Source organism: Manacus vitellinus, unplaced genomic scaffold, assembly GCF_001715985.3.
Source record: "Manacus vitellinus isolate BGI_N305 unplaced genomic scaffold, ASM171598v3 scaffold_38_pilon, whole genome shotgun sequence".
NCBI lineage: Eukaryota > Metazoa > Chordata > Aves > Passeriformes > Pipridae > Manacus > Manacus vitellinus.
In genome coordinates this window covers 2,503,004-2,515,556 of record NW_021940526.1, presented here as the reverse complement: position 1 = coordinate 2,515,556, position 12,553 = coordinate 2,503,004, and the positions used below count along the sequence as shown (strand labels likewise).

General features: G+C 37.2%; 1 protein-coding gene across 1 annotated transcript in view; it reads left to right on the top strand.

Moving 5' to 3' along the window:
• The window catches only part of SLX4IP (SLX4 interacting protein), a 68,895-nt gene that overhangs the window by 29,104 nt on the left and 27,238 nt on the right, over positions 1–12,553 (top strand). Inside the window, 2 exon segments of the mRNA XM_018077557.2 lie at positions 4,536–4,625; positions 7,194–7,317. Of these exon segments, the coding sequence (XP_017933046.1) occupies positions 4,536–4,625; positions 7,194–7,317 (214 nt within the window).

The window sequence follows — 12,553 nt, the reverse complement described above, 5'->3', positions numbered from 1 at the left end:
AGCATTCTGAAGAATGGGCTTGTGTCATAAATAATTCCTAGAGGGATCTTGCTTGTGGCTCCTTCTGGAGCCTTCTCTCTGATCTGTTATGCTCTGCTTCTGAATCAGCTGGTGAGGAATCCTTTTACAATTACCAGTTCCTCTCATTAGGTGACCTTCTGATTAATCTCATGGCAGTAAAACCACTCACTGGTGACCTGATGGTTTCTAAACACCCTTGAAATAGAGAGTTGAAAAAACACCTTGCTTTGAGCAGTAACCAGGGAAACACTGTTTCTGTGCAGCTTGACTGTATGGTGACAAATAAAAGGTCAATTATTGCTGTAGAACAGAAAAAGTCAAAATATTGAAAGTCATTGGTGGTAAAAGTACAACCAGAAGGAAGACACATCATTTTCTTTGGGGTCAGAAAGATTAAGGAGGAGAACAAACTTTTTTTTCCTGAAAAACCTGGAAAAAGTGAATTTTGTCATATTATAGTTGGCACAGTGCATAGGCCAGTGACAATACAGAGTTATACTTAATGCTGTAGATGTTTGAACTCACTTGACTCAGTGTAGAACATTTACTGATTTTCAGAAAGAAAAAGGATGGAAAATATTTAAATTTTCCTCTTTGTTTTAAGTCAAGATATTTCACATAAGGTCCTTGTGTATGTTTTATTTTAATTTTTTTTCCCCAAAATCTCTTGGCTGTGCTTTTGCCACCTGGAGATTGATGCTGCCTCCTATCAGTTATGTCACAACACCAAAAAAGGGCTTCCAAAGACATTTTTGAGTGGTCACTGGGATCTAGTCTATTTTTTTTTTTAACTGTTGACATCATCTGAGACTGTAACTAATTACCACTGTGATTAATTAGCCCACTTCTCAGGGAAGAGGAAACAGTAGAAAGAAACAGTCCCTACATGTTTATCCTGAAGAACTCAAGTTGTGCAGTGTAGGACACGCTTCTCTCCCAGTAGAACTGGGAAACGTGGTTCAAAATTGACTTTATTCAAATTGATTGTAAGCAAAGCAAGGCTTATAAACAAAGTCCCCAAGCTTTTGGTACCACAAAGACCATTCTGAGATGAAGCAGAGATGGCAAACTTTGGGCCAACTCCTGCTGCCACCCTGGGGGTGTCACCTGTGTCTGCAGCTCTCCTGGGGGGAAGGAAAAGCAGGGTGACACTTCCAGCTCGGCTCCTTCCCGCCCAGCCCCAAATCCAGCCAAACCATCAGATGTTTCTGTTTTAGCTAAGCTACAATTAATTCTGACCCTGCAGCCCACATCTGCAGAGTAATCCCAGAAGTGGGAAACACTAATATGTGTCATGGGAAGCTGTTTCTCCAGCCCTGTCTGCTTTAATGATGCAGCACATTTGGAGTGGTGTCACCGAACACAAACTCACCGTGTTTATCCCCAGCAGCCCAAGTATTTTTTGTTTATAAGGGCTGGTTTTATGCTGTTTGAAGTGATGCAGTTTAAAGAAATGAGAGCACCACGTAGGAGCCCACTGATTGTAAAAATCAGTATAGCAATAAAAAGTCCTTATTTGGGTGATTTGCAAAAATAGTTCACCATCTAATATGTGTTTGTTTCAAGGTTTGAACAGGTTATGAGCAGATGACTTCCCTTGACTGACTTAGCCCTGTGTTGGTTTTTATTCTGTTTATGTTACATGACTGGTTATCCTTTCAACATGCAGAATCTATGAAGTGTTTGATGTATTTGTATAAACAATTTGATTTCTGAAAGCATGTTCTGAATTAGATGCCGTTACTGTACAACAATACACTGACAACATTCTGAGAGCATTTAAAGCCCTTTGTTTAGTGACACAATGAATGTCATCAGACTGTTTCAGTAAGAATGCAGACATTAAAAACAGCTTGTAAAAATGAAGAGTTTTTGAATTCTAGAATTATGGGGGATATCAAATGAGCGCATCTGTTTCTATCTTTAATTTTTCAGTGAAATGTTTTCCTATTGATTTTTGACAAATGTTTTTTTCCCATCAAATCAGGCACTCTCAGGTTTCAGTTTTGACCATCACACCTCTAAAAACAATATTCAGTGCAAATTTTGAGATTGATGTTTGAAAGCATGAAATGAAAGGTTGCTGTTCTTTTTGTTTGCCTTTCGGTTGTGGTACTTACGAATCACGAGTTGCTTCTTGCAGCCACACTGACTGGAAACACTTCATTTCCTCTCAAAGAAAAGCTACTATTTGCATGGAACGAAATGTCATCAGAATAAAAATAAAAATTGCTTAGAAACTTCTATAAGATCATCAAATCTATTAATATAAACAATGTACATTTTTCTTCCACTTTCTTCTGTTCCTCTCAATTATTTCTGTTGGCATTTGGTCTGTACTGTTTGAAGTGTGACAAGTGTTTGGTGTGTTTGTAGTATCTTAATTTTAACTGTTCCATTATATAATTTCAAATATGGTTCGTTATTTTCTTTTTTTCCATTTGTTTCAAGATTGGCAACTGAGACAAGCGTTGCCATTCAGAAGAAAATAATTACAAACTTTATCTCTTCTTGAAAAACAGGTCTGTACTTTGCATCTGTATCTATATATAAAGTTTCTGGAGTCAATAGAAAATGATGCCAGTTAACATGTAGCATTTGATAATTTGAATTTTCTTGATGTATCAAATACTTGTTGGTTGTTATAAGTGCTGAGCCATGAATAATTTACTGGCTTTCACTTTATAATCTGCAGCGTCTGCTGACTTTGAAGTTCAGTAGTCAACTTAAAGTTTGCTGGAGCTGACTAATGATTCACCAGAGATTTTGGAGAGATATTTTGTCATCCATTTAAAGCTTGGAAAGGTTTGCTGTTGCAGCCATCTGGTAATTCTTGGTTCTCTGGAGGAAAGAGAAGCCTTTTGATACAATAGATCAAAGCATTCTGCTCTTTCAGTGACTGATACCTATAAGTAACTTAGAAGTTTCTCAAAATGATTTCCCAATGCCTGTCTCATTTGCCAAACTTTTGCATTCTAGCTACGTTCCAATATTGGTCATGAATTAGATTTCAACTGTATTTGAATCATTATTTTAATACCTTTGCTCATAATTTACAGATCTAAGTGTTTTGTAAACCCAGAGGTTTTTAATTTACCAAATATGCTGTCGTGGTTAATAAAGTTGATGGTAAATCTTGTTCTTTGTGCTAATTGCACACCAACAACTGTACTTGTGTTATACCATAAACCTGACTTAGAGACTGTGGGTGATGTACAACTAAAACTGTATATCACACCATTTTTAGAGCTAATTCTGTTAGCAGTTGGAATTCTGAGGTTGGGGTGTGCAGATGTTTGGCAGGGAAGGGCAAACATGGAGAGACTGAGTGAGGACAGGAAGGGAGCCCTGCAATGGCCACTTGAAAGGAGCCAAATCTCCCTCTGGATGGTTGGGGCACATTTGAGGTCTGTCTGGAATCAGGATGTTGTTTCTGTTCCATCAGACATTCTGGATGTGCAATTGCCATGACCACACATGTCCAGTCTTCTCGAAGAGGGAGTTTATTGCATCACAGGCAGCCAAACCAGAATGATGAAATTCTCTTTTCCCTTCCCTCTTGTTTGATTCAGGGGTGTCTGACTGAGATTTGGTGCTGAGTTAGAGTAGGAAAAAGGACCCATTAGTTTGAAATGCTCCCTATCCCTGTGCAGGGAAAGAGGCAGGGATGAGTTAGTGCCCAGTGGAACTGGGATGTGTTTGTGCCATTCACTCTTCCTTGTATTAGTTCATTGTAATGACTGATGTACTGAAGAAAGAAAAGAATTAAACCTCATGTGTCACATTGTCCTCAATGAAAGTTAATCAAGGAACTTCAGAAATAGCTGATATGCCTTGGGATGTCACCTATATCATCCTAATAACTATAACTATATATATAACTACATATAACTATAGTAACTATAACATCCTAACAACTCTATATAGTGTATATAGGGGGAGCCTTATTATTTAACCATTCAAAGGATAGCATTGCCTAAATGACAGATGTGGTAACTGCCTAATATTCATTGATAAATCCTTCAAAGTTACTGTTCTTTACATTAGGTAGGTTAGAGAGGAAAAGACCTCCAATAGGCCGAATTTTTAAAGAATTAGTACAATTAAAATGCAAACTAGATGACTAATATGGTACCAGATTTTCAGAAAATAGAGTGATGGGAGTTTGGTGAAGGAAATTAAACAAAATTAAAATTTGCTTGAACTCAGATTTAAAAATGTCATTTAGATAGCAGGAGAAAATTCCATGTTCTTATGCTTGTTGCTATTGTTTAAAGTTTTCAGTGAGCTCTGGTGCTCTTGTTTCTTACGAAGTCCACAAACAATGATAAAGTTGTAATTCCATACTTCATAAACTTCCACAGTTGAATGTTCTGCCTGCTGTATCTTGGAATCAGATGGGTATGCTTACCTGCTTGTTTATCTCCTTGTCTGTGTCTGTTCCACATGTGCTTCCTGGCAGCTCCAGTTCAACTTTTTTTTTGTCTGTTTTTTTTTTGTTTTTTTTTTTCTAGTGTGGGAACTTTGCTGTCCTGGTGGATGTTCATATTTTGCCTCAAGGCTCCAGTAAAGACACCAGCTGGTTTTCAGATCATGAGAAAGAGGTACAACAAGTATCAGTTCTACTTCAAAAGCATGTGGCTGCAGGGAAAAAGTTGGATTGCCTTGAACTGTTCAGAATTTTCCAAGGCTTTGAGAATATTGTTACTTATACCTTGCCATCAACGATTGCTGTGGGACCCCTTAGTCAGCCATATGTGCTTTTTGAGCCACTCATGACCACTTTAAATTTGCTTTTTAATTTTTAAACTCTGTGGGTGTACACATACATGTGTATGCTGTTTGAATTCTTGTGACTTCTCATTTTAAAAGCACATTTTTCATGAATGTTTATAAATTATCCTGAGTGATATAAAGCAGATTGTGACAACATGACAGGTATCGTTTGTTGGCGAAATATCTTTATATTAATTGTTTTTTTCTCATTCTGAGAAGTGTGAATGGGTGCAAGAAAACCCAGTAAGTATGAATGATAAACTATAGTAGAACCATTGCATCACATGAAAAGAAACTTTTTAAGTGTATCATTTGTGTATCCTGACGAAACGGTGGAAAATCACAATTCTGACTGTAACTTTCATCAGGCTGTGTGTGATTTCTGCTCCAGTCTTGTGATGAGTTACTGGCAGGAGTTTTCCCCCATGTCAGCCTGTGTGGGAACTTGAGAAGTTCCCTATTGAAAACGAAGGCAGGACATGTTTGGGATGCCTGTGGACTTTCCCGCAAGTCTCCGTTACGGTAATTTTCAGCAGATACTTTTCCTAATAATGCCGTAATTAACCTGTCACTGCAGAGCGTCCCTGGACCTCTCTAAGTTTAAATAAAATTAAAAGAAACAATAAATTAATATCCTGAGGGAGCAGAATATTTAGCAGCATGTGGGTCATCAGATTTGTGCTTTATTAAGCAGAGAAATAAGAAAATAGGGGGGAATCTTTTAGACTTCTTTTTTTCTGCCTAAACGAAGGCTCGTTACGCCTTCTATTTATAACCAGTTTTGCTCTCTGAGTTTTAAACGTTTTCAAAATGTATTTTGTAAGGCTGCCAAGACAAAAGATATGAATTTCAGGAAATTAGATCATGATTGATTTAATAAAGAGGCATGACAGGGCAGCCTTCATCGCGTTTCTGGGGCCGCACGTTTCGAGAGAAGCACAAAGGTTGCATATTTTCAGCAACTGAGAAGTGGGAGTCCAATAGCTTTGCATTTGCTTCCTCCAAGTCCCAGGCAGGATCTTAATGTAAGTGGGGCAAAAAGGTCTTAAAGAAGAAATATGCCTTTATATATATATATTTTTTTTTTTTTAATGAGAGCTTCCATGTGCTCATCACAAGTGGTTTTGAAAGATCTTTGCGCTCTTAGGTCTGTGTAGTTCTTTGTGGAGAACCATTTAAATAATGTTTCCATGAGCATAAAAGCTAAAATATGTTCCATGTAAATGAAGGAAGTGCATGGTGATGTTTATTGGTGCAGAAGGAACCAAATACACACCATGTTTCTGCTGCTTTCTAGGCCTTTTCATTCTAACCTGAACACAGAGTCCTGTGCAGGAATGTGTAATGGGATCACTTTAATGAGTTAAACAGAAGAATAAGTAAATATAGTATTTTATAATTAGACTCTACAAGCAGAAAGGAAAATGTATTTCTTACTGTAAGGAGAAAATACTGGCTGTGGTTGACCAATATATTGCCCTGCTTTCATTAAGAGCAATGCATTAAAAATTTGTTACTCTGCATACTTTCTACATTAACCAAAAGGAAATTTCAGGCCAAGATATTTAATTTAGATACTGCTAATATAATTTTGTCATTACCCAAACACAATAAAAAGGTAAAATTGTAGTTTTGTGTGCCACCAAGTATCATTTCTGTGAGGAAATAGTTATGAAGAATGGAAAATGAGAATACTGAGGGAAAAGTCTCAAATATGCGTGTGAGTATCAAACTGAAAACTTATTCTGGTATTCGAGAGATTAATTTTTGTTTTTACTCCAAGTTATTCTTTTTTTATGGTTATTCTGGCTGAAGAGTTTGTTCTCCCTGAGTTGTATGTGGTTTCACTGTGCTTTCTTGAAGAAGGTATGAGAAATATGAACAGTTATGTTTAGGAGCAGAAAAATCAAAATGAATTAGAGAAATTAAGTTGCTGTGACCTAATTTGCTCCAAGTCTTCCTCCCCCCAAATTACACTGAATTGAAGCAAAATATCTGTTGTGGATTGTAAGGATTCTTGCAGAGAAATAGTGTCTTGACAATTCCTGGGAGGATTTTAGTAATATTTTTCTCAAATACCTAATGTTGTGATACATTTTAACGTGTATTTTTTCCTACATTGGCTGCATGTGAAACCAATTTCTGATTAAAAAACTAATAGTACTGTAATATAATGTATTTCATCTGCCAAGTGAGAATTTCATCGTGTACTTCCTCTCTTGTTTTATAGAGAAATGGTTTCATTCCCTCCTTGTTCCCATTTGTTTCCTAATTTATGTGCTTCTCCCCTCAGTACTGACTTGCAGATGATGTTTTTCCTTTTAATGTGAAAGAGGGTGATTTTGTATCGATTTCTGTAAATTTAGATCTAAGCAGGCCACTGGTTACTCTTCCAGGAGCTCTGCAAGCTGCTGGAAGAAGTTGTTGCTTCAAGAGTCCAACTCTACTTGGAAGCACGAAAACAACGTGGTCAGTGGAAATCAGTGGAACGTGGAGCATCTGCTCCTTTGTTTCTCACAGGTGAAAGAAATTATTTGACTTGTCATGAAATAAAGGAAGGTAAAGTATAGTGGAAAGTACTGCTCTTTATTTTTTCTAGGAGAAATTTGCCATCAGGAAGATTTTAATTTAGAAATAATATCTTTGCTTCTCCCTCTTGTGGCAACGTATCCAGTCTCGAAGAGTTGCTGTGATGTGATAAATGACCTTCTGACTTCACCAGTGGAACTGCAGCCCCAATGACCTTGGGAGTGCAGGAGAGAACAGGATTAAGAACTTTTACCCAAATGGAACTGATTTTTTTGTGTGTGTGAGGGTGGTGAGACTAATAAGTGCAATTTCAGTATATCCACCTTTCAAACCAAAGATAATGATCACTGGAGCTTGTGCTCTGTTACATCAGCTTGGGGGCTAAATGACTTGCCAATTTTTGTTTAATATCATTTCATTGCAGTCATAATGGTAGGTTTTACAGTTGATAGGCTTATCTGTTGGTCTTATATCATAAAAGCAATTTATTTTTAAGTAGTTCTTTGGAAAAAAATGACTTTTTTTTTTTATTACTAGCACGAAGCATGTTATAAACTTGTCACAGAAAAAAGGGCTGGCCACGGTTTGTCACATTCCTTAAATATATTGAGATGGATCACTACTGAGCTATGGCTTCTGCAGTGAATATTGTTACATACTTACAATATCTGATCACTATACTCATAAATGGTAAACTCGATGTATGTTATATTACCAATTTTAATTCTGAACAAATTGTTTGCTTCTCATAATGTTTTCCATTATTGAAAAGGTATATTCCTATGGAATTCCAGTTGGTGGTTGCAGCTTTAAATGCTATTGTCAACAATAATGGGTGGTTTTAATGAAGAAAATGTGGGTTGCATACTGTATGGTTGGCTTATTATTGCAAAATTTTAGGCATATATGGGAGCCAGATTGTTATGGCACAACAGGAGGGCCTTTTCCCACCCCCAGGAACACAAAACTGCATGAGCAAAAGATGCTTCTGATCACTAAAGAATTTCTAAACCCTTTTTTCCTTTCAAGTTGTAACTACATTTTATCCCTTTAAAATATTATTGATGTTTGTCAAACACAGGAACTTTCAGACCTTTTCTGGTTTTTAGTGAACAAATAGAATTTTCTTGCAGTGAAAGCAGAGGGACGTTACAGAAGGTGGGATCAGAATTTCTAAGACTTGTTGAGGTTTTTCTGTGTTTTCTTTTATTGAGGGATGTTTTTTATTCTTTGTTTTTTAAAGTTTCCTGCCTCAGTAAAAAGTAGGTTTTTCAAACCAGTGGTTTTATAAGGTAAAACTACCAGCCACAATAATTGTTTTTATATATGCAGACAGATGCAACACTGATTTGTGGGTGTTTGTGAAACTTTAGGGTCTTACATTTTCTTTTATGTCATGAACTTTTCAGTAAAAATACTGGTATGCTGTCCCAGGGTTGTGAACTGATCTTCTGCTCGACTCTTCCCCTTGTTTCCTGAAAATGAAAAACTTAAGGATATGCATTTGAGGAGGTCATCAGTAATATCAGTGACAGTTTTAGATTAAAGATATTTACTTTGGATGAGGCAGAATTACTGTTCCATCAGTTTTCTGCTGTTAACCTCCCCGTCATTAATTAACAATAAAGAACCATAGGAAGAAAACAGGCTGTGATAACGAACGTTCATGTTCAACTTCATTTCCAAATCCAGCTCTTTCCTCTTCTCTCAGCCTGCTTTGCTCAGGGCTGTAATTTGTAAGAAAGGAGTGCTTTGTTCAGGTCCAAGAGTCAAGTTTATTCAAGTTCCGCTCAAGTCTGTTCTTACCTGGGAAGGAAATAACAGAAGAGGTGGGTGTTCACTGGGACCTCCCTCTGGGGACTGTTTCAGGTGAGCCCGTTGCCTTCACTCAAACATCCCCAAACCTCTTGTGTTCCCCCTTCCTCTCTGGGGTCAGGGGTTCTCTTTGTGGAGGACAGTGAGATGGGTTTGTGTTTGTCACGGAGAGGTGAATCCCAGCTCCCAGGCCAGCCTTTGCCTGGGGTTTTGTAGCATCCCAAGAAGTGTGTGTGGCTCACCGGGGGCACACGCTGAAGGTGCTGCTGGGGAGATGTTTGAGCTGCAGCTTTTGCTGCATTTGGAGGTTATTAAAACTTCTTGAGCTCCTCAAGCCGAATATGGTTTCTTTTTGCTCAAAGTTATGCAAGTCTGTGTTGAGTTTCCCTGCTGTAAAACCCCTGCTATTGCCAGGAAGTTTGTTTCTGGAGGAGGAACCTTAGGATGGCTATTAACTGGTTATTTACTATTTTGAGTATCCCAGGCCAGCATTCCACCCCCATTTGAAGTCACATCTTTTCAGGTCAGTTTTAATGTGCACATTGCAGGATGTATTCAAAATTTAGTTGAAAGAGAATTATTGGACCCGTATTAATAAGATTTTAGACTACCTTTTATGTCAAGGCATGATGTATTAGGATTCATTTCAGAACTAGAAGCCAAGCTATCTTACTTCAATGAGCAGATCTTATCCTTCTAGATCTGTTGAGCAGAGGAGACTTGTTATACTATTTTGAAGAGAAAATTTTCACCTATCACAATTTATTTTTAACATTAGTGTCTGTAATATTATAATATTACGTTTAATGTTAATGCTATTTAATACCACTTTTCAGTTTTGTGGCACTTAATATAAATATCCATGCAAGTTACTTGTTAATTTAGGTTTCTTTTTCATTTAAGTTACACCCACACTGCAGTGTGTGGTGGGTCTCATACTGTCTCATTAGGAAATCTGTGGGTGTTACACACAGGAGAAGAAAGAAAGAAGGAAAGAATGGAAAAATGAGAGAAGTAGCCAAGACAAGCAAGTTCTTCCTATTCTTCCTTCTGTCTGAACAATTTCCCCACCCCTCCCAAATGGCCAGTATGAACAATTTGCCAAAGTAAGCTTTAATTTAGTCTTTGGACATAGATTTTGGTATAAACTCTCTGTTTCCTGTGTTTAATTAATGCCCAAACGTGTTTGACTTTGGTTTATTTTTATTTTTAAGAGAAACTTAAAATGGGGAGGATTTTCACAGGTTGGATTTTGCCTGGATGGCCAAAATCATGCAAGAAGGGCTTTGGCCAGGTATGGTTTGTGGTTGCATTATTTCAAATTTCCTTACAAAATGGCTGGTTTTGCTCAGGAGCAATGAGAATGAAGAGGAGACTATAAAGAGGCTTGAGTATTAAATACAGGAGAATGGCAGAGGGAGGGCTGTGAAAAATAAGGAAGGAACAAGGTTTACATGGGCACAGAGGAAACAGAAAGGAGAAGTGGAAAGAAAATATGGCTGGTACAAATGGTAAGGTTAGAAATGGAAGGAAGGAAGAAGGGATATTGTAAACTGACCTTCTTCCCCCTCTTGAGGGAGGAAAAAGTTAACTGTGTTTATCATACAAGTAATTTTCAGATCTATTCTCATTCCTTCCCGAGCATCCCTGTTGTTTTTCTTGGCTTGGGGGTGGAACATTTTTGCTCTGATTTCAGATCTTTTTATTGTACAGTCTCTTCTGCAGTGAAAATAATTAGAGAGCTGTCACAGGGCACAAGGAGCTCCCAGCTTGATTTTATCTGCTTTCCCTGGGATTGTGGATATTGGTTTTTTATATTTTTAACTTTCATTTCTAAGGGAACGGGGCTTATTGTGATCATGTTTTCTCTGTCCATCTTTTCTCCCAGTTGCTTTTTGCAAAAGTGATTGTACTTTATTAACAGGTAGAAGTCTCAAATGTTAATTTTTCAGACATTAATTTTTGACAAACTTACTAAAATGAAAAACTGAAGAAAGTACAGAGCTATTTTGAGTAGTTCAGCCTTACAAAGATCTGGAGTCAAAGTTCATGTCTTATTTAGTATAAAGAAAAATGCATAAGATGCAGTTTCATAAGAAAATACATTTCTCTTGCTTATGAAAGGATTTTTTTGGCTCCTGCAAGCGCACAAAAAATATACAATAAATCATGGTGGTAAATATTCCAAACTCTTTTGGCCTTGCATTTTAGTTTGAACATTATGATGTTTTTAAGGGAAACACCCTTTTCAGGCTGCCCCAGTTTGCTTTAGGAGTGTTCACTGTTACTGTAGGACATGAGATGTGTAAAATATTCGTAGGGTTTGTTCCACATTTCAATCCTGTAGCAGCAAAACTGATTTATTCCCACCCTCCCTGCTGTTAACTCTCACTCCTCTGCTGGGAAACAGTGATTTGTTTGGGTTTAACCTGCATCTTTTCACCTGTCTTGCTTAAAGAGCAGCTCTACAACAATTTGATGGGTGCAAGTAGAGGGAGAAGATAAGCACAGGGCACTGAGGAGGAGTCTCTTAAATGACCTTTGATATTTGCAGTTGCACACTGTAATATCTGTCTCTCAAAAGAAATATACTGCAGCTTCTCTGCAGTGCACTCACTTATGATTTGTGGCCAAGTCCTGCAGATCTGTGTGAACTTTAAACTTACATTCATCTGTCTGTGACAGCAGAGCCTCATAGCTCTCTGAAGTATGCAGTAACTTATGCAATAACTTAGGAAAAATGTTTTAATTTTAATTACTTTTTTTCCCATTTTTTTACAGGCAGTTAATGGGGACTAAGGGCATCTTCTTTCACCGAAGCTTTTCTTTCTAGAAGATCAAGGTTATAATCTGACTTCTTATTCTTGTTTTTGTTCTCAAGGTAGAGGATATTTGGCAAGAACAAAAAAATCTCCCCATACTTATGTGCTGTTTGGGTGTTTTCTTTTTTGTGAGGTGTTTTTTTTTCCTTGCTTTAGATTGTAATACAATAGAATTGGGAAAAACTCCAAGAAGGACAACAGAGATGATCTCAAATGAGGAAATGCAATAGAGGGAACAGTTAAGTGTGCAGGGACTCTTCAGCCTGGAAAAGTATTTTTATATAGTTAGTATTGTATTGAAAACAACCCGAGAATTGTTTAATTTGTTGTATTCTTGTGAAAAAGGAAGAATTTGATGTTGGTTTTGAAAACAGCCTTGACCTGTAACCTTTAATTATTATCTGCCTTAATGCATTGTGTTGCTTTTTCTTGTTTCCATCTTGTTGCCATCTTTTGTCTCTTGCTTCCATATAATTTTTTTTCAGTTTATGAAAAGAAAAAAACAGTATGAAAATTACTCCTGAGTATGTGTGTGCAAAAAAACCCTGTGTTTACATGCACAAACAGCTATTATCTTACACATCTATATA